The 23322-nt window shown below is 38.4% G+C and overlaps 1 protein-coding gene and 1 long non-coding RNA gene across 2 annotated transcripts in view; one reads left to right on the top strand and one right to left on the bottom strand.

Moving 5' to 3' along the window:
* Positions 1–236: 236 nt before the first annotated feature.
* Positions 237–23322, top strand: part of O-fut1 (O-fucosyltransferase 1) — a 31735-nt gene continuing 8649 nt past the window's right edge. Inside the window, exons 1-5 of the mRNA XM_067087674.1 lie at positions 237–380; positions 4206–4321; positions 10813–10936; positions 12904–13095; positions 21410–21579. Of these exons, the coding sequence (XP_066943775.1) occupies positions 266–380; positions 4206–4321; positions 10813–10936; positions 12904–13095; positions 21410–21579 (717 nt within the window). The 5' untranslated portion in view covers positions 237–265. The remainder of the gene's footprint in view (positions 381–4205; positions 4322–10812; positions 10937–12903; positions 13096–21409; positions 21580–23322) is intronic.
* The window catches only part of LOC136829311 (uncharacterized), a 118942-nt gene continuing 112951 nt past the window's right edge, over positions 17332–23322 (bottom strand). Inside the window, exon 6 of the long non-coding RNA XR_010850351.1 lies at positions 17332–18211. This is a non-coding gene — a long non-coding RNA (uncharacterized lncRNA). The remainder of the gene's footprint in view (positions 18212–23322) is intronic.

Genomic DNA, 23322 nt, shown 5'->3' with positions numbered 1-23322 from the left:
TAACTCAACACACAAACAAAATGATAACGACACGTAAATACGAGAGGTTGTACTTTCCTTATTGGGAAAGCATTACAAACATAGAGGTTAACAAAAAAGTTAACCACTCATTAATGTTTTATGATAGCTATACATGCAACAGTAAAATAATATGTAAAAGGACAAGCATATATTTCAAGGTTTAAAAAACGAATGAATAGTAGATAAATAAAGTTCTTTGTTTACCTTTCGATGATAGCATTAGACATCAGCCAAAATCAAAACAATGGCGGGTGTAAACTTTGTTGTAATTTTTATGGTGGTTATTTTCGTACGAGACACTTGTAGTGCTATCGAAGATGTAGATGCTAATGGATATATTATGTATTGTCCGTGTATGGGTAAGATGTCAAATAATTCTTCGTACTTAGACTACCAGTGAAAGTCCACTTCCATTGCAAGCAAATGCTAGGCCGGCCCAAGCTTCGTAGGTAGCAACGCCGGGTCCATTGCATTATGGGCAAGTCATGGCTGGGGGCTGCATGGTTGCATTAAAAAAACACGGGGCGAGTGTAGAACGACGGGACAGGTTCCTCATACGTAAATAGACATAACCTTTCCTAGAATGCCAGGTCCTGACCTAGGCTTAACCAAAACCTACCTACCTATCATCAAGTAGTGCCCGTGCCCTGACCCCCCCACCCAAGTAACAGTAAAGGTAGAACTTTGGGGTTTTGCCGCATCGGGTATTACCTTGGAAATTGACTTTTCCTACAGTGTTTTGGTTGCTTATTAACAATTAACTGGTGTTTTTGGTGGGCGACTGTAATTGTAATTAACCTCAGAACTTCGTACAACAAGGTGGGAGACCCCTAGGAATAACAGGGTTCTGGGTGGGGTAGGCAACAGGGAGAGGGGGATGAGCATGCGCAGTGTCATCATCCAACAAGGTATGGGACCCTTAGGGAAAATTGGGTTCTGGGTGGGGTCGTCCTTGGGGAGAGGGCAATGATATATTATTATGGTAGGTTTAGAACCCCAGAACTACCCTGTGCAGAATGTTCAAACTGGTCTTTATAATGGAAGAGGTTTGGTAAGAAGTGGAAGAAGGCCAAAAAGCAATGGCTGGTGTCAGTGGTGGTTGTGAGGAACACGACCCCCTTGACTTCACTGAATCTTTTTGGCTCATGCCTTCCAGACTGCTCCTCCTCAAGCCAGATCTTCTGACTGAAAAGCATGGACCTCTCTTCTTTAGTGGAGTGTCTACACTTATGAATAACTTAAAACAGCCTTGCCCATCATGGGCACATCCTCTGGAATGGGACATGACGCAACCTTGGTGCTGTACAAGTCCTGTTTTTGCTAACCTTAGTACCAGTGAAGTTTTTGGCAAGTTTCATTGCGTTTTCCATCTCTTTTGACATCAGGAGGGGTGGGAATCACTCATTCTCATTCGCTCCTGAGTTTGATGCAAAAACTCAGAACCAGTCAGTATCTGTTGAGAGATTTCAGTGTTTCGTTTTTTCCTTGTGGGACTTTGTGCCTGTTGCAAACTGTGAGGTATTACTTAAGATGGACCTGACATCATAGGCTGGAATGTTGGCATATCTTTGGCATTACTAGCAATTCAGGGGCACTGGACCATACCTAGCATTTTGGAGGAACTTTTCAGTTTTCAGGTAATGAGAGCAGGTGCTTGGAGGTGACAGATCACCTTTACTCTGTTTTACCCTTGCCTAAGGTACTTGGAGAGTGTAAGGCTAGCAGTTGAGTTCGTGAGTGAGTGGCTATCTCTCTTCCCTCTTTCTTGCTCTACTCCTTTGGGCCAGACATAGGTGATCTACATAATAGAGCATCCTATTTTAGAGCTTCAGCTCATAAGGGGCACTTCCCTGTCCTGTACATTTTTAACAAGAGGTGGGGTGGCTGGGGTTATTATCTGAACCCATCAGTTTTATTGACCAAATGTAAGTTGCTTTCCAGCTTGTGTCATTCTTTGTAAGGGTACACTTGATTCTCCTCTGAGGCTTATTGGAACTTTTAGCTGGGTTTTGGGATTGCATGATAAAAACCAGAACACACACACACACACACCAAAACAAACACTGAACACAAATACAACAAAGAAACATGGGCAAAGGCAAAAACAACTGGCTATGAAGAGGAAGGAGAGAAAGAAACGACCTCTCAATGGCGGTAAGAGGAAAACTGACACGTCACAGGGTTGAAATAAGGTCGCTGCCCGCTTCCCATCTCACCTCCATGACGGATGCCAAATGCCATCAATTCCCTGCTTAAACAATTCTTGTTTTTATTTTTACCGAGCTGGCACCAGAAGATTTATCCTAATGTTAAGACCGCAGGTGTGTTAGCTATGAAAAATACAAATTAATTTAAATTTGTCATTTTACAAAACAAAATCATTTATAATATTTTGTCTGTTGGTAAGCTTACTTATTTATTGCCTAGAAAGGGACAAAACAGTTTCAATTGGAATATATCAGCGATTTGGAGCTCTACTGAAGATGACCTAGGCTAAGCCTATCAGTAATTATATAACAGGTTATTACAGACTATGCATAATTGAAAGATAACTGCAATACATTATATGAAAATATAAAATAAACATTTAAAAGCTGGAATTAATGTCTGTATTTTCATGATAAAGATAGAATTCATTGGAAAAATAAAGTCTGCAGTAGTATGTATGTAAATTGCTATATACAGGAAGCCTTCTCCAGCTTAATCAGTTGGCCTCTCCTGGCTGAAGAGGCCAACTGAGCATGTAAGTAGAAGCGTCCTGTATATAGTAATATACATATATACTACTGTGGACTTTATTTTTCCATTTAAGATCATGAGAAAGGGATGATATCAAATAATAAAATTCATTGTAAAATTTACAAGAGATAAAATATAAAAAAAATTTGAAGCCTTGAAACAATGTTCAGAGTTTATTGATCACAGTCAAATAGAGAAAGCTGAAGATGTTCAGTTTTGCCAATCCCCTGAGTATGGATTTAACAAAGCTGAGAGTAGTTAGGGGATTTTGTATTTTTTTGGGGGCAGTTATTTTATTTGGATTACCCTCTTTTCAGCACTTTAGTTGACAGAATGGAACCAAGGCATTTAGCCCTCTGAGGTATCAAATGAATTATGAGGGAGAGTAGAATAAAGGGCTCTGCTCAGTTGATGCAAGCAGTTACCTGGAAGTGACTAGAATTATTTGTACAGTGAACCCCCTGTATTCGCAGGGGATGCGTCTCACACCCCCCGTGAATAGCTAAAATCTGCGAATACTTAAAACCCCTCTAAAAACACTTAGAACTGCCCATTTTGATAGTTTAAACACAAGAAAAACCCTGTAAAAATGCTTATACCTGAGTATTTTAATAGTTTTATCACAAAAAGTGCATTTATTCATGAAAATTATATGAAAATACAGTAATTACTGAATATTTCTCAGTGAAAAATACCGCGAATGGGCGAATTTTCCTCAAATAATGGGTAGATATGTTCCATAGAGAAACCCGCGAATGCGTGAGTCCGCGAATCGTGAGAACGTGAATACGGGGGGTTTACTGTATAGGACTCCACAAAGAGTACTGCTGATAGTTTGCCTTAGATGGCTTTCTATAGAAAACACTTAATGTTCTTTGCAGCATCTCTTCAGTCCTATTCTTCATTGCATTTTATCTTTACTTTTCATTTGTTCCCTTTGGTCTGCAACCACTTAGCTGTCCAACATCTTTAAGTCTACCATACTCCAATTTTGAGCCTTGATTTATGAACATATCTTTTGGGTAAGCCTTATGATAGTCTGGCTATGCCACTATTGGCACGTTTAACAACTTTGTAATAATATATGTTTAGTAAACAGTACTTTGGTAGTTACTTCACCTTTCCGGTTTTAATCATTAGTAAAAGGCGTTTTTTATATTACATATTTTATATTTAATTCTGGGGAAAATTATATGCTCTAAACAAGAAATTCATAACCCTATAATAACTTTGCAGTTATTGCTATAGAAGGATTAAAGAGAGGAGCAATTAGAAAAGTAGTAGATGAATGGGTACCAGTAGGAAGGTTCAGAACATCCTGGAGGTAAGACATAGGAGACCTAAACCAGTTCTGAATTCAAACAGAAAATGCACAGGACATGAAAACAGGATGTACTCATTGTATGTTTGTAGAAGGCTTAAAATAAAGTGTATTTTCCTTTCAGGTCGTTTTGGAAACCAGGCTGATCATTTTCTAGGAGCTTTAGGTTTTGCTCATGGGCTTAACCGAACACTTGTTTTACCGCCATGGGTTGAGTACAAGCCAGGGCTGACAAAGTCAGTAAGTAAATATTGTGTGTGTTATTTTGCAACTAGAAAAATGCATGGTGTTGCCCAGGCTGAAAAACAGCCCTTAATTGTTGTGGTGAAAGTCTTCATGTATAACTTTTGATATCTAACTAAGACCTTGACCCAACTCTACATGTTGGAATCATATTTGGATTATGCTTATTAATATGAAGTATATAATTTTTTAGTGCAAAAGTTACTGTCAAGGCTAAGTTTTATTTTATCTTTAACCTTAAAGTATACTTTACCTTTGTACATTGACACCATTAATAGATTATGTAATCTATATGATGAAGTTTGTAATCTTGTATTGTTTAATTCAAAAGTTGTCATGAAGGATAAATTCATATACCGTATGACCTTTGACCTCCAAGAATGAACCTGACTTTAACCATGTGCTGTACATAGTGTGTTAGTGGATTATACATGTTTAATATGAAGTCTGTCTCATTTAATTCAAAAGCAATGGACGAGGTAAAATTCCTGTTTTGCCTTTGACCTTTTAAGTACTATATGACCTTTGCCTATACAGTCCTTTTCATATCAGCATCATTATTGGATTATGCATGCTGCACTTGAAGTCTATATCTCAAATTGTTCTAAAGTTGTAGTCAAGGTCAAGTTCTTATTTGAGACATATCATGTAAATATGGCCTTGACCTCATTCTGAACATCAGCTATGATGGTGGATTTTAATATAAGTAACTTACCAAATAATTACATAGCTATAGTTTCTACTTTACGCAGCAGCTCAAAATTCGAAACTCAGGGTAGTGCTCTTCTGTTTTGGGTGTAGGTATACTGCCCCGCCCACTATCGGCGAAGAATAGGTACAACATAGCTAAAGAGCTCAATTCATTTCTGCCGGCTGATGATTGAACACCAGTTATTAACAGCTCTTGATTCATTTTCGCCGGATGGTCAGAGATCGTCTTTGGTGAAGCACTCTTTGCTTTTGATAGCACAGCTATTTAGGTTAGCTAGAATTCTGGTTTATATCTTCGATTGTGACTTGCCTAATTGGACTTTTGACCTATTATGTCAGACTCTAGTTTGCAAAACTAGAGTAACTTCTGCAAAGTGACTCACACACAGTATGTAGTTCTTGTAGGGAGCAAATTTGCTCTCCTGAGCTGCATTGTGAAGAATGTAAGGACTGGGATAAGGGGAAATGGAAGACTACAGACTCACTTAGACAAATTACAGAGAAAAGCTACAGCTAGGGCTGAAGTAAAGGCTTCTGCTAGGACAGGTAATTCTCCAGGAGTTGATATTGCTGTTCTGCCTATCCCTTCAACACCTGTGACAGCTTTTTCTCCCATTTCCAGTCCTCCAGCTTTTCCTGTCACTCCATTACCTAGCTCTCATTCTGCTTAACCTAGTGCCATTGCCAGCTTAGAAGCACGGGTAGATAAAAAAGTTTAATTTATTTGTTAATACTGTGTCCCAGATTGGGAATTCTGTAAAGGTCCTAATGGACAAATTTAATAGTGTAGTGTCGAGTGCAGTGTCAGTGGAGGGGGCAGCTGTTCGTCCCACCGATGCTCTTGGACCAAGGTCCCTGCTAAACTCTCCTTGCTCACCTAGGAGGAACTAAACAGGCAGTCCAAGGGAGGTTGGTTGGGTTTGCCCATGAGCAGTTGTCGCCTCATCCAAGCCTGTTGTCCGCCAATCCCAGGCTGCAGATGAACGCCATTGAAAATGCGTCTGTATGGACGTACATGCCCTATCATCAAGTGATTCGGTCTCTCCTGCATACAAGAAGCGCAGTGGCCTTTTTGCGAAAGTTTCTAGGCCATTGAAAAGGCCGGGTGCTGACTTGGAAACCGATTCGCCCCTGTCTCATAAGCAAGCTGTAGAGAGAGAATGTGGCTCTCTCCCTTCTTGTTGTTTTTGGGAGTCACCAGCGAGAGATTCTCGCGCCCATTCAGTTGCGAAAGTGCTTTCTGACCCCAAAAGAGTGTGCCAGTCCAGCAGCCGAGCATCCAGTTTATGATACAGTTGTGTGTAAGCGCCAACTTGAAGAGCGTTCAATGTCTGAGCTATCATCTCCAGAGCGCCCATTGTATGAGCGCGCTTCGTCCGAGCGCCCAGTGTACAAGAGTGCAGTTTCCGCCTTTCCAGTTCGTGGGCTCCCAGATTCTGAATTTTAAGAGCCCATGTATGACTGCTCGGAGTTTGAACGCCAAATCACCGAGCGCCCATCCCTGTGGTGCCAAGTGTTCGCGAAGAATACAGCTGCTTCAAAGGAGTCAGTGTCTGTTCCGACAGCGAGTGGGTCCCAACATCCTTACGTCCAGTCTCTGTGGGCGCTTCTTTCAAAGTCCACCCTACTTCTAACATCTTCGCGACCCCACAAGGAGAGATTCCAGTCCCCGATTCTTCAGGTGAATTTCTGTTGGTAGTTCAAGATCCTTCGTTGGCGCCGCTTCAACTCTGGCTTGATAGAGTTCTGAGCCTTCTTCAAAAGCCAACTCTGGTAGTGCAAGAGACCGTGGACCCCCCAGGATCACCCGTTTCCCCAGTCGAGGAACCTGTAGAAGAGGAGCAATCTACATCTAATTACTTGGTACTGCTTCCTGATCTGTAACCCATCGTTCTTCTCTCCAGCCATCCCTCTGTCACCGGGTACCGGACTTCCACGTATGGTTTTATCTTTGTCTGTGAAGAAAGCTTTCGTCCGCATGGATGCCTGGTTAGCAGAAAGGAGAAATGTTGGGAAAGCCTCCCTCTCGAATGATAAGGCTTCTTGTCATTCTGCTTTCTTGTCAGCCAGAGTTCTCTTCGCCTCGGAATTAGACCATTTGCTTAAAGACATCTTTAAAGCCTTCGAGGTCTTCAGTTTTCTGGATTGGATGGTGGGGGCTCTAGCCAAGAAAATAGAAGACTATGTCCGTTCTAGCCAAGAAAATAGAAGACTATGTCCGTTCAAGAGAACTTTGCATCGGACTGGCTAGGAGTGCTGGCGTGCGCTGATAGAGCCATAAGAGGTGGAGCACTAGAGCTGGCGACCATCTTCACAACAGGAATTCTTAAAATTGAGATTTGTGGTGCTCGTTCATGGCAAAAGAGTCACCCCGTTGCAATGTTCTTCGCTTCTTTTTGCCCCCCTGGACAAAAATAGTCTGTTTCCGCAGGACACCCTGGAATGGGTTTCAGTAGAACTACAGAAGAAATCGACTCAGGACCTCCTCACTCAATCCACCAAAAGGGCAAAGTTCCCTGCATGAGCCACAGCTTCTACCACAGCTACTAGAATGTTACCTTTGCAGCAACAGCCCTTTCAAAGTTCTAGAGGTCGTTTCCAGTCCATACCTAGAGCCAACCTCCGAACTTCCAGACCACCAAGAAACCCTTTAATGGGCCAGCACCCTGTAAGTGAGTCGTCCGTCCCGTTTCTGGACAGAATGGAAGAAGAAGAATGTAGAGCCATGGGTGTTGAAGGTATTGAAAGAGGGCTACGCAATCCTTTTCAGGGAGAAACCTCCCTTAGTAAACTTTCCCATCAGCTTAATAGCCTACTCAGTAGGCTGAGAGAGGTTTTCGGCCCTATCTCGGAAAGTGTCAGCCCTACTAGAAAAGAAAGCCATGGAAGTACTCGAGGATGTAAACACGGAGGGTTTTACAACCTCCTCTTCATGGTTCCCAAGTCATCAGAAGGGTGGAGACCTGTCCTGGACGTCAGTGCCCTGAACCTCTTCGTTCAAATAACAAAATTCAAAATGGAGACAAGTCAGTCATTATTGTCAGCCATCCATCAGAGAGACTGGATGGTTACAATCGACATGCAAGATGCTTACTTTCACGTTCCAGTTCACCTGGATTCCAGGAAGTATATGAGATTCATGTTCCAGGACAGAGTCTTCCAATTTCAGGCACTTTGCTTCGGACTCTCCACAGCCCCTCAAGTTTTTATCCGGGTACTCGCTCCCCTAGCAAGATGGCTACATCTCATGGGGATAAACATCTCGATGTACCTGGACGAGTGGCTCCTACGCTCTCCCTTGAGAAGTCAGTGCATGGAGGACCTGCAGAAAACTCTTCGTCTCGCTCAAGATTTACGCCTTTTAATAAACTTTAAGAAGCCGCAGCTAGTCCTGACTCAGTCTATTCTATATTTGGGGATAGTGATAGACTCTCTGAGTTTTCGGGCTTTTCCATCCCAACAAAGGATCCTAAATTGTCGCAGAAAAGTCCAAGACTTTGTAACTCACCCCTCCTGCTCAGCCAACGCATGGATGAGTCTTCTGGGAACCCTTTCTTCCATAGAGAAGTTTGTTCCGTTAGGCAGGCTGCACACAAGGGTACTGCAATTTTTCCTCAAGGCCAGTTGGCAAAGGAAGTCCTTCCCAGATTCGTTCGTTTTCAACATCACTCCCCAGATAAAAGAGGACCTTTGGTGGTGGCTGACGAAAGACAGATTCGCAACAGGAAGGTCTCTGGCTCTAACGAACCTTGACCTGACATTATACTCACACGTTTTGGATCTGGGTTGGGGAGCCCTTCTCAATGATACGGATGTTTCAGGAACTTGGTCTCCTACCAAAAGAAACCACATCAACGTAAAGGAATTAAAAGCGATTCATCTTGCACTTCAGTGTTTTGCAACGCAAACCTTCAACAAGTTAGTAGCAGTCCATTTGGACAGCATGACCGCCCTGGCTTATATTGAGGATCAAGTAGGGACTCATTCTTTTACGCTCTACGAAGTGACAAAGGATTTTCTTCTGTGGGCAAGGAGCAACGAGACCCAATTAGTGACCTGCTTCATTCAGGGGAGGATGAATGTCCTTGTAGATGAATTGAGTTGTGGCAGGTAGTTTATGGTTTACTGGGGCAGGGCAATGGCGCAACAACCAACCGAATCCCTCCGCGTAGGTGAGTAGTTCGACCTCGACCCACCAAAATGTATGGTCCTCACATGATTTTTCATGTAACTTAGCAACCTTAGTGTAATATTTCCTACTAGCTTCCCACCTCTAAAGTAATTAAAGACAAGTCATCTTTAAGTAATTCCGGTGGTTCAATAATAATTTTTATTTTAACATCTCACCGCTGTCAATCTTGCTGAGAAGACATATTTTCTTTTTGAGGTATACAAACCCTAATTCATTCAAGAATAACTCCAAATTGTTGGTCATGATTCTGCTGTTCGAGTTGGATTGCTCTTCTTGCTGTTGCATATTTGCACAATAAGCAGAATACCTGTGGTAGTTTTATATAGTTTCTCAGCAGTTGGAAATATAGTTGTTTCCGTTGTTTGTTCCCTGTTTAATACTGTAGCCGTGGCCCTTCTCAATAGCAGCGTGAAGCAGTCTAGTCAGTCTTGCCGTGCTGTTTGTTGTATCATAATTGGAACCCAGTGCACATAGATAATTCTTGGTTTCTTCACTGGTCAGGCTCAATGTATCATCCTCATTAAGGTAAAACTTCATTATGTATTACCGGCATCTGTTACCATCATAGTCCTTTTCTGCTCATATCTCACAGTACTGCTGAAGATCCTTTTTATCTTGCAAGGACTTTGTAACTTACCGTGCCTTGTACTGTAGTATACTAATCTGGGTTAAAATCAATACTGAAGAATGTCAGTTATTACTGATGTCATTTTACAATGTTGCCTTCATAGCTTGCAGAACTAGAATGAGTTAGAAAGGAAGACAACACTATACAGTAAAACATATGAAAGATTGTCAGCAACAGTATCATATATGTAAATAACCATTATGTATGTATGTAACAGTCGTTATACATTTACTGATCCAAACGACAGTTATAGCCTACAAACTTGGTATATGACATGCACTTGATAAATTTTATCAAACATCTTATACTAATGTGCTCGACACAGTGTAGTGTACAGATTGATGTGGTTGTATACTGTACTCTAGTGTACCTTTTTCTCCTCGCTCTGGTTATGTAACCATAAGTTGTATTGTACACACACACACACACACACACACACACACACACACACACACACACACACACACACACACACACACACACACACACACTCTCTCTCTGTCTCTGTCTCTCTCTCTCTCTCTCTCTCTCTCTCAGAAACTTACTTTGACCAGTTAGTAATAGATATACAGTATTTAAGATAAATGTGTTTATGCTTTGAGACCATCTAAAGTCAGTCACCAAGTATAAACCTAACCATGAATAATAATGTTTAACACTGAAAAGCAGCAAAGCCTTCAATAGGCAACCTCTTAATGCAAACGTCATTTTTTCAGTCATATGTATCCTATATTCCCAGTTGTTGATTTCCAAGACAACAAGTCTCACTGTATTTATGTATTAATCACCCCACTGGATACTTTGATAGTGCAGGAACAGTAGAATATGCATTGTTTGTATGTGGAAACAATGTTTGTTAATGAGGAAAGATGGTATTTGTCAGCTGTTAGTTAATTTTTTAAGGAGTCAATACTTTAATTCTTTTCCAGCTTTGAAAGTTATGATAATATGTTTCAGATCCAGGTGCCTTTTAACACATACTTCAAAGTAGATCCACTGAAGGAGTTTCATAGGGTTATTTTGATGGAGGAATTTATGGAAACTATTGGACCTACATTATGGCCTCCTGATAAGAGAATAGGTAAGTGCTTTTAATCTTACAGTGTGTGTACAGTAAAGTTTGAAGATATGATTGTTATATGCAGTTTATGGTAAAGATATGTGCCAAAAAGATTAAAACACTTTCAGTAGGTAAAAAAAAATTAGCAGAGGCAAGAAACATACAGTATTGTACATTGAAATACATTTTAAGTGAATGGATACAGTATATGGTTCCATAGATAAATAGAAATAGATAGAGAGTGAGAATTAGATACCAAACTTGGGTAGAGGAACATTTTACTCATTTAATCTTAAGTCTTTTGTTGGGTAGAATTTGTTTTACATTTTTGCCATCTGATTGTGGTGATGACTAGTTTAGGATTCATATTTCCTGGGGTACTTGTTGTTGGTTATTAATTCACTAAGGACATTTCATGCAAGATGGAGATTAGGCTTAGTCTTTTCCAGAACATCACTATCTCACTTTCATCTTTATCTTATATACATTTGAGCATCTGTCATTTCTCATTGTATCCTGGCATCTGGCTTGAATATTCTTCTTAAAGCTTTATTTTCAAATTGACAAAATCTTTTAGATATATAGTTTCACTGTCATACCATGATCCATGTCTGAATAACAATACATTTTGTACTATCCTAATGTGTAGTCATATGGATGCAATTTCATTCTGTTTGGTTTCCGTATCTTATTTAGCTTGCCCAATGTCTGTATTTGTTTTTGTAATCTTTCACTAAATTCAGTTCCAAGAGAACCTGTATTGGATAACCTTGTTCATAAATATTTGAAAGATTCAGCCTCTTTAATCCTTTCTTCATCTAAACATTTGATCCCTTTGTGCATACTCCATCTTCATTACTTCTGTTTTTCATTGATTTACTTTGAGTCCCATCTCTGCAGATATGTGATAATTTCTATTAGGCAAGCTTTATAAATCTTGTGATGGTTCTGTCGTTACTCCAGTCTGAAACTTCTCTTCTACCTCTTACTGTGTTTTCTATCATAAAATATGAGTAGGGCACATGACAAAGGTGAAATAGCCTTCCCCTGTAGTGCCTGACAGTATACTGCAAGTTCATTTGACAAGACCCCATCAGCATTAGCTTTGCCTCTATTTCATTCTTGGATTATTTCAATGAGCTTTACAGTTTAATAGGAGTGCCAAAGTGAAACAAGACCTTCCGTAGTATTGGTCTATGGATAATGTCAATTGCCTTCTCATAATCAACAAAAATCATCAGAAGGGGTTTTCAAATTCTGTACACTGCTGCACAATGTCTTAACAGAGATATTTGATCTATGCAGCTCTTGTCTTTTCTAAAACCAGCTTGTTTATCATTTTCATCAGATTCTTTCTTTAGCCTATTGGCTTACTGAGGTTTCCACAGGAAACTTTATACCTGAAATTCAGGAGACAGTAGCAGCGAGCAGGAATGAATTAGCTCTTTGCTTTAGTATTTGGAAATCAGAAGATTCTACAGACTTTGCCATATAAAATACAACATTTTCGTGATCAAGTCTGTGGGCCATTGTGATGCATATGCCCATGGTCAGGTTGCTCAAACTATAGAAACTTGTATTTCCACACAAGTTTTTGACCTTAAACTCCAACTGTATTTTCCAGCCAATGTCATTAAAGTTTAACGCATAACAGGTCTGTTTTGAAGCAGTTTGAAAATTGTGGCTCTTTTGGTAGATCATGGAAGGTTCTTTTATACTTGAGAACCTGTTCATATTCTTTAGAACTTTCATTTTACCATTTTATCTGCAATTGTTAAAGTATTATGAGTTGTATGCATGTATGGGAGATGTTTTTGAATCTTAAGGACAAACCTCTTGTTTCCTTAAATAACTGTTTATCAAAATATTTGGTACTAAAAAGTGTCTTCTTAGATCACATATCACACTTATTGCAATATCAAGGTAATTTTTGCATTGTATGGTGTGCTATTTTTTGTGCATATTTACCCTTTTGGTTTCTCTTTCAGCTTTTTGTTACATGCCTCGATATAACTCGGAAGGATGTAATGCCAAGGAGGGTAATCCATTTGGTCCTTTTTGGGATACTTTCAACATAGATTTTGTTGGATCTGAGATTTACAGACCGCTTACGTATGATGTACATCATCAAGATATGGCCAGGAAATGGATTGAAAGATATCCTGCTGATGTTTGGCCAGGTATGTGCAGAAAGTCCCAGTTATGAAAGTTATGAAAAATACTTAATGGATAACCATAATATACTGTATTTATAATTTTTGGGTATGAGCTTCTTATAGGAAGCCAGATTTGGATGGCTCTATATATGGTTGCTTGGTTATGAGCTTGTGTGTTATTCTTCTTATCTTTAGATCAAGTAAATTATGTAAGTATTTAGATGCATGAAAATTACCAGTCTTACAGGTAAGGTTTGGAGTGTATCCAACACATATGTTTTTGAAATTGTACATTACTGCAGTATGCTTTTAATGTTTGTAAAGTACTGTTCCATTTTGCAACACAGAGCAATTTTTTTATTCAAAACCATTAAACATTTACTGGCATGTACACGGAAAATACCACAGTTGTGTTTTTGTAAGGATCACTAGTCTAGTCTGTCACACTGAAGTAGAAGGTAGCTTCACTACATGCACACTCTCTCAACCATCAAGTATGTATAAACTAATAGTACTTCATATTACAGGGAAACTGTATATGGTACATTGAGATCTGTTGGATTGGGAGAATGGCACTCATTATGTGATTTATATGTATGTTGAATCTCTGTTTTTTTGGGAGGCTAATATGCCGAAGGTCCCATAATGTTTTGTAAGTTTGAATGACCCAGCAGAGTACTTTGGGACTGTAAGGAGTCACAAACCAAATTTCTTGTAGCTCCAGAACTAGTGAAGTGTAAAGCTCAGCACTTGTGTTAGGTAAGAGCATTTCAGATTTGGAAAAGAGGACTATTACATCTCAGCATGAGATGTAATAGTCCAAAAATCTCTGAAGATCACACATGTTGTCAGTCTCATGAGTGATCAGATTAGAAATAAATGATGTGTTCACACCTTTTCTCCAGTGGGTAACATGGCCCATTGTGACTGTATGTATGAGGAGAGAAGTGCAATTACATGTGTATCAAGAAACTCCCTTCATCAAAATGAAATAGGTACCTAAATTTATTTTAAGTAACTGGTTCTATGTAGGTGAAATCTGGTAGTGTTTCTAGGCTTAGCAAGTGGTTCTGTCCTGTGATGGTAGGGGAGGGCAAGGAAGTGATTTCTAAGTGTGGTGAAAGGGTCCTCGGTGCTGGTCACTTGGACCTCTAATGGGAAGACAAAATAATGACTGTCCATCAATGACTATTTGTGGTGTATAAGATTTCAAAGACAGCATGTAAGTCTAGCTTAAAGAGTAAACCTTGAGGAAATTAGCAAGAACATAAGTAGCCATACTGACTGGAATGACACTTCCTCCACTTCGTCAACCATTGGATCAGTACTGCCTGATGCGATGGAAGCTGTACATATGTGTTACTGCAAAATCTCCACTTTGTTGGATATCCTTCTGGCATGGCAGTGAAGGATGTTTTGATCTTTTAGAAAAGCAACAAGCATTTTTTTAGGTAGGGAACTCTTGGAACTATTGCTACTAAGCTTAGCAAGTAAAAAAAATCATTCTTGCTATGATTAGGGGAACACTATTTTCCTAGTTCCTGCCTAATTAGCCAAGCAGAGGAAAAAGAAGAGATAACAGCAATGCAAGGAAGTGTTTTAATAACTTTTAGGCTGCTTGGTCTTGCATTAATTAAAAATATCAGAGTTGTAATTGAGGTGTGACCCTGAGAGAGGAATGCAGATCATGGAGTCCACCTACCAACTCTACCATATAACCTGATTCTTGCCGAGTTTGTTGGCCTACAGTATAGTGATGACATGAATGCATCTGACCCCTCTGAAGAGTTGGACAACCATTTAACATGAAATGCTAGAATGAGTGTCACCTTTGTCCAAAAGCATGATATTGATGATTTATAGTTAATTTTATTCACTGGGATTCTTGGCAGGAGTCGAGAGGACATTTTTAGAGGATTGGGTAGAGGGTTAACTTGAAGATTATGATTTATTATTCCCAGTCCTGTAACATCAGGACCTTGTCACATGGTGTTCCATAGTATCCAGGTTTCTAGGAAAGAAAGGTTCTGCAGAGCACTTACTTTATAGATCAGAGTTGTGCTGTTATTAAGGTAATAAAAATATCTTTTAGGCAAACCTCTGGTACAAGGATTAGTGTTGCCGAATTATGGAGAATTAACAAAATACATGGAGGAGATACAAGCCTAACTACATGAATGTAGAGCTAAGACCAGCACTCAGCAAGCATGAGGGGCTAGTTCTATGGATTTAAATTTTCAAATTGTATTTTTCATGAATGAAAACTTGCCAAGATTATATTTTTTCCCATAATCATTTTAATATTTCCAGTTTCTAAAAACAAATAATATGCAAATCCTGTATAGAACAACAGTCTTAGAAATATACATATAAAACGTAGGACATCATATCAAGCCCTGTTTGCCTGCCTCATTGGTTTTTGAAAGATTGTAATTCCTTGTCTCAGAATATAAGACTGCAACATGAAATCAAAGATTTATTTTAAAGTTAATATAAATTAAATATCAAATTTGGTCAGTATTAGGTACATGATCATTAATGGTAAATAATTTGTAAGGGATACCAGATATTATCAGATCCAAAGACCCAAAGTATTCAGTCTTTGATTGGCACTGTCTTTTTTCTGGATGTAATGCTTGAACCATTGGAACAAATATGTAAACATTTTGATGAAGGAAGTAATTTTGCTTCCTTTTCTATGATCATGTTAAAAATGTCCTTGAAAATGGTATCAAATCCTACTTCCGTTGGTTAACAAAGATTCCAAGGTGCTGGCCAAACATGAGAAAGAAAACCAGAAGGCGTTTCAATTCTCAATAACCCAGTCAATTGACAAGTATGTATGCAGAGTACAGTTATTCCTTAAGAATATGCTCTTCCAATATCTGGGAATGCCATTTATAGCAATTTTCCAAGCATCATCTTTAAAGTTGTATAAGTACATTATATTTAAAATCACCTTCAAAGAAGGTTGAAGTACAACAAATATTTATTTTTATTTACCTTAAACTTATGTTTCTACACTGCAAAGTGAAGAAGGAAGACAGAAAGAAAGAAAAAAAGGAGAGAGAAAGAGTGTGTTTGAGTTAATTCCTGTGGCATATTTGTCAATGGAATATACATATATATGTAGTTACATATATGTATATTCAAAGAGAGAGAGAGAGATTTACCGCTGCCTGCTGTATATGGATTGTCTGAATACATGTAAAGTACTATCAATATTATTTTATATATTTCCATGGGCAATCAATAAAACTTAGAAACATTTAATTTTCCCAGCTCTCCTCTGCATTAGGTTTACAGTTTTCTCTCTCTCTCTCTCTCTCTCTCTCTCTCATAAATATTCATATGTACATTTCACTGACTAACATCTGACAAAAATTGACCAGCATTCATACACATGCGCGCACACACGTCTTCATAAACGTACAGGTTTATTATTACCATACATATAAAAATTTTTTCTTAATCATTTAAATTGTTTAATTTAAATACACATACAACATACAAAATGCAGTGTTCTGTTAGACTGATAGGTAAAGTTCGTCACATTACTGAAATCCTGAGGTGCTTAAGGATCAAAGTCTGTTAGGTTTTATTTTATGGATAACCTTTTGACCTCAATTGTGTTGCTGCCTCTGCAGAGAAGGCCAGATTCTAATTTCATTTGTGCTGTTGACAAAGTTACAGGTATATAAACACTTCTGAATAATGATGGCACATATTCACATTTGTATTTTAAACCAGTATAGTATTGTTTTAAAATATGTGTTCTAAACTTGGGCAGTAATAGTATTGTGTTCTAAAATTAGTGATTAAAATAAACACTTAAGTATATATTTAAATATTTAGATGGGTCAACTTCACCAGACATCATTAAACTATATCTGTTGCTCAGCCCTGTCTTGGGATTTTCTGTTCTGAACACCAAGCCACTAAAGTGGTTTGCTTTAAATAATTCAGGAATATGGTATTTGTCTTTGATTGGTGAGGGATTTACCTTTTGTGAGAACGCTGTGCTGTCATTGGGTAAGTCATGATGTAATTCTACGTTGTTACATTTCATTTATCTGACTGGCTAAGAAGTTTTAGTTGGGAAATGAAGGTGTGCTTTCAAGGCAGAATACAATATACAATATTAGTTTTCATCATTAGATATGTTAACATATTACAGAAAATGAAAGTAAAATCAGTAAAATTATATACTGTATACATAAAAATTTGGCATAAACCTAAGCTATACAACAAAACACAGAATTTGAAATGCATTTTATTTGAAAACAATATGATGAAAAATTACAAATTTATGAGTATGAGCAGAAATGATGGTTATGATGGACAGATGGACAAATTTTAGCTTTGCAGACACCACTTTTTATTCACATATCAGTTGACTCATGTGGGTGGTAGCACGTAGCCATCACTTGGGTGCAGGCCTAATACCTTGTTGAAGAAATATTTTAAGTTACCTATACCCTCAAAGAATTGGTTGCATCATTTGGTTATGGTACTATGCTTCTGGTAAGATTCCATTGAATGAATAATTTTCAGATGTTACCCCATTAGTAGTGCTTAACACTATCAGAACTGATAGGTTGAATTTATGTGCTATATTCACAGATATATGGGTGTAACATTTAACCTTTATAATAATTTGATATTACAACACTGCATAATGAAATAAATGGAAAGCAGCTGCTGCTGACAACACACCAACACTGTATGCTCAGTCAGTTTGGTTGCACAGTATCTGCTTACCATAACAGCATGGTATCCTCAAGTCAGGTACAATGTAACCAATGTACGTGTAAAAGACACAGAAAGTAATACTTAGCTGTAAAAGAAACACAAAGTATTAGTTGCTGATCCCAATCAAAAGCATGTGAAAACAATCAAAAGTTTTCCTACCATATGTCTTGAACAAAACAAAACAAAAGGTTAGGAGGTGACACTCAACATGACATAGTGGGTTGTTACTATAACGTAACTGAATTTCCCATACAGTTCATGACATCATTAAAGAACGAGTAACAATCAGCACCAACGTGAGCTCACGTAAAGAACGAGTCACAATCAGCACCAATGTGAGCTCACGAAGAAGGTTCAGAGTTTTTGTCTTGCTTGTATCATCTTCAGCCTGAAAAGGGAAATATAGCTAAAATTATGATCTGTATATCATTCTCAAATGCTGATTTTCAGTACTTATAATAATCTGTTATAACATAAGCAAATTCAATTTTATTAATTTTTTTTTGCATGATATGAAATAACAGTATAAAATATATTCATTCATGCTTCCAAAGCTCAGTATGGTACATGCAGTCCTTTAATAATTCATGCAATAAATCTGAAAATATAAGAAGAAATTTTATGAGGCATGGTTGATAGTCATTACTTTGTGCTAAAAAACATTAAAAATGAAGCTGTTGTTAAATTTACCTCAAACCAGGGGCGTTTCTTTCTTTTGCTACTGTGTTGTTCATATCCAGAACAAACCTTTGGTCTTAATAAGGGAAAACTCTAGCACCAGCTGGAGTCCAGTTAAAAAAAGATACAAGGATTTGGTGGTATCGGTAGATGGCCAAGATGGCTTTGTGAGGGAGGAGGAGTCTACCTCCCATACCCCATCTCGGAAGCATCACATCAGTTTTTCTGTGACCGTCTTTGTAGGAGGTCTTGCTGTTGACCTCTCTCCTCAGAGCCAGTTGTTGTCCTCCTGCCCACTTATGCCCTTGGTTACTGGTTTTATCTTTCTTTTTTTGTGTGATTTGTATATTTTTTGTGTGTCTTTCATGTTTCTGCTTGAGTATGCAAACCCACAACTGTCCTTCACCCTCCAAACCCAAGAGGAAATATCCTTGGGTTGATGGTAATCATTGCTCCCAATTCCTGCCTTCCTTTATGAAAGACCCTCATTCTACTTGTATTAGATGTAGGTCTCAAGATTGCACCGCAAGTAACCCATGACCTGAATGTGCTGACTGGTCTCCTGAGCAATGGAAGAATTTTGATAAGAGAGGAGATGTAGAAGGAATTCTGGGCTGCCATCTTGGGAAGGGTTTGCTTCCTCGTTCCCTTCTCATTCTTGCTCTTCTTTTCTGAAGTCTTCTTATATTGCTTCTTCTAACCATGAAGATTTTACTTTCATTCTTTTAATGCTTCAGCCTTGGAAGATTCGAGTGGGGTGCAAGAGAGCTTGTTATTGATTTGGATGCCCCTCCTCTTTATGGGGGGTTAGAGGCTGCTCTCCTCATACTGTGCTGTCGGGTGGTTATGAGCAGAAGGTGACGGAGTGTTGGGACTCCTTAGTCCTACCAGGCGTACCAATCCTTTCCGGCCTATTGTCTCACTGTTTGGCTTCTTGCTCTCCAGTTTCGTCCACCATGACAGTTTCCAAGACCTTTGTCTCAGTGACATCATCCCATCTTTCTTCGGCTAGAACTTCTGTCACCTTAGCTTCTTCTCAGCTGTTGATGACATTCGCCGCTCCCGACTCCGTGATATCAGCCAAGTCGATGCCATCAACTACCACGTCTGCTCCTTCTGATTCCCTTATCCAATCTGTTTGTGATCAAGTCAGAGGTTTCTTCAAGAAAAAGTTCGGTCCATCAGAGAAGAAATCTTCCAAGAAGAGATGCCGTAGATCTCCTTATTCTTCTTCCTCTTCATCTTCCATGTACAAGTTTGAGAATTCTTTGAAAAACGATATATACCTAATATCATTTATACTCCTTTAAAGTGGTATAGGTATGTCGACGATATTTTAGCTGTTTTGCCTGCTGGTATTGATGTAAATGATTCACTCTGTAATTTGAATAACCAGGTACCATCCATTAAGTTTACGTTAGAATTAGAAAAAGACAGTTGCCTCCCTTTCTTAGATGTTTTAATACACAGAGAACCATTTCAATGTAAATTTAGTATTTATAGGAAACCAACCAACAACTTAACTTATGTCCATTTTTATTCAGGCCATCACCTTAACATCAAAACATAAATTTTTCCTCTATGTTTTACTTGAGCCTTGCATTGTCAGTCCCCAGTATTTGGATAAAGAAATTGAATACATAAGAAAAATAGGGACAGATTTATGTTATCCTTCACATATACTAGATATTTGTTATAACAAAGCCCACAAAAAGTTTTATTATGAAAGTAACATTCTTAGCTTGCCTTATTTTAGTGGTTTTGAAAAAATAAAATCATTGTTAAAACCTTTTAATGTAAACCGTTTTTTCTTATAATAACACACTCAAAAGAATGTTAATAAAAAATAGCCCTAAAGAAAACAACAACATAATATATAAAATTCCATGTTTGACTGCCCCTCTTTTTATATTTGGCCAATCTAGCAAAGATTTAGATGTACATATTAAGCAACATAAGTATTCAGTCAAAACTGGACAAGCATCCAATGCTATATTCATTCATTTAAGTGAAAACTCTCACAGGATAAATTGGACTGAAAGTTCAGTGATTGCCAGATCGAAAGATTTCTCTTCAAGAAATCTATTGGAGTCCGCTATTATCCAGCTTACTTCCAGTTGTAATTTTAATCTTATCCCTGGCATGTATTATTTGGACCCCTGTATTAGAAAAATGTTCAAGAATGACCTAAAAGATAAAATCACTGACTTGATTACAAGTTAGTTACTTGATATATATTTTCTATGTATCCGTATGTTTAATATAATTTTTTATTTGTAAAAATGTTCGTCTTGCAAAAAGTTATTATTGTTTACAAAAAAAAAGAGAATTATTTTGTTGTACTAAAAATTTTTTAGGTGGTCAGTCACGGCCCTGTATAATCTTTTAATTGTCCTGTCCCTGCTTCTGAATGGTTGATCCTAATCCTTTGTAAAAACCTCTTAAATATTTAATCCTGTTTTGGCAGTGCTACTAATTCTTCAATTGTGTTGGATTCCAGGTACATATGTTTCCTTTATAATCCCCATCTGTCATTTATAGGAGCTTTCTTTGTAAACATACTTTTATATTCCTTCAGTCTGCTAAGTAAAGGACCTAGCGTCGAAAGGCCTTGCAGCATTCCAGTATTTATATTTCTTCATATATATATATATATATATATATATATATATATATATATATATATATATATATATATATATATATATATATATATATATATATATATATATACATATATATATATATATATTTATATATATATATATATATATATATATATATATATATATATATATATATATATATATATATATATATATATATATATACACACACATATATATATTTCATTCCCAATATTAAGTGACAAATATCGTTTAATATTGAATTCATTATCCCATTACAGTGTTGGCCTTTACTGGTGCTCCTGCTAGCTTTCCAGTACAGTTGAGTAATCGTCACTTGCACAAGCATTTGTTGTGGAATGAGGATATAACAAATAAAGCAGTGGAGTTCATTAAGACATTGCCAAGAGGTCCTTTTGTTGGGATACACTTAAGAAATGGAATAGATTGGGTAAGTTTGTATATAAAAAATATAGTATTAAGAAACGTCACTTCTTTCGGTAAGTTTTTTGGTAAACTTTTCCTTTAATTGAAGGAAAGCAAGCATGACACATGAGAGATAAGGAAGAGGTCTGATCGTAACTTGATGCAACATCAAGTTACGGCTCTGTAAAACTCTGTCAATGGTGCTGAAAAAGCACTGTAAGATTGAACCCGCCATAAGTCGGTGATGCACTGTAATACATTACATTACTTGAGCCATGTTTACTCGTACAGTAAACAGTGACATAAAACTCAATTCTAGTATGTATTACGCTGATCCCCATTGCCTTTAACCCTTACAGGCCAGACTAAAATATATTTTTATATAAGTAAATTACCAAATAATTACATAGCTATAGTTTCTACTTACACGGCAGCTCAAAATTCAAAATTTGCGTTAGCGCTCTTTTGTTTTGGGATGTAGGTAGACTGCCCCCCCCCCACTTTTGGGGAAGAATAGGTACAACATAGCTAAAGAGCTCAATTTGTTTCTGCCGGCTAATGACTTAACACTGGTTATGAGCAGCTCTTAATTCGTTTTCACCAGATGGTCGGATATCTTAATTTGGTGAAGTACTCTTTGCTTTTTTGTAGTGCTCAGCTATTATTTACCTTAGCTAGAATTCAGTTATTTTTTCAATTGTGACTTTCCTGATTGGAGTTTTAAACTAATTATGTCTGACTCTAGTTTCTCTAGCATTAGGTATTGCTGCAAAGGCTGCAAGACTAGACTCACTTCAGCAAAATATGACTCGCACTGTCTGTAGTTCTTGTAGGGAGCAAATTTGCTTGCCTGATCTTAATTGTGAAGAATGTAAGGACTGGGATAAGGGGAAGTGGAAGACTTTGCAGACCCACTTAGATAAATTACAACGTGACTAACTGAGGAAGGCTATGGCTAGGGCTGAAGCTAGTTCAGTTAATTCTCCAGGAGTTGATATCGCTGCTTCGCCTATCCCTTCAACACCTGTGACGGCCTTTTCTCCAAGTTCTAGTCCTCCGACTTTTCCTGTCACTCCGTTACCTGGCTCTCATTCGTCAGTGTCTAATGTGCATTCTGACCCCAAAAAGTGTATGCCAGTCCCGTCCATTGACGTAAAGTGTCCAAGCACCCAGAGTCTGAAAGTGTTGTGTATGAGCGCCCACTAGAGGATTGTTCAGTGTCTGAGCTCTCATCTTTTGAGCTCCCCGTGTCCAAGCACCCATCATATGAGGGCGCACTGTGTTTGAGCATTCAGTGTCCGTGCTTCCAGTTCGTGGGCGCCCAGTGTCTGATCGTTCCGAATTGGAAGAGCCTGCATATGAACGTCCAGCGTCTGGATATCAAATCTCTGTCAAATCTCTGAGCGCCTGAGAGCCGAGCTCCCATCATCTGGGCACCCAGTGTCCGCTAAGAGTGCGACGGTTTCAAAATGTTGTTTGTCCGCTCTGACAACGAGTGGGCGCCCAGTGTCTGAGCGTCCAGTGTCTATGGGCGCTTCCTTTGATGTTCATCCACTTCCCAGCGAGTACGTGGTCCCGCAGGTAGAGCTTCCAGTACCTGATACTTCAGGTGAGTTTTCTTCACTTGTGCAAGACACATCGGTAGCGCCACTTCAACTCTGACTAGACAAAGTTCTGAGCCTTCTTCAGAAACCAGCTCCTGTAGCTCAAGAACCCATGGACCCTCTGAGGTGACACCCATTTCCTCCGGTGAGGAACCAGTAGAAGA

This window comes from Macrobrachium rosenbergii, chromosome 44, assembly GCF_040412425.1.
Source record: "Macrobrachium rosenbergii isolate ZJJX-2024 chromosome 44, ASM4041242v1, whole genome shotgun sequence".
In the NCBI taxonomy this organism is placed as follows: Eukaryota; Metazoa; Arthropoda; class Malacostraca; order Decapoda; family Palaemonidae; genus Macrobrachium; species Macrobrachium rosenbergii.
Note: the sequence above shows the minus strand (reverse complement) of the source record. Positions and strands in the feature narration are given on the sequence as shown.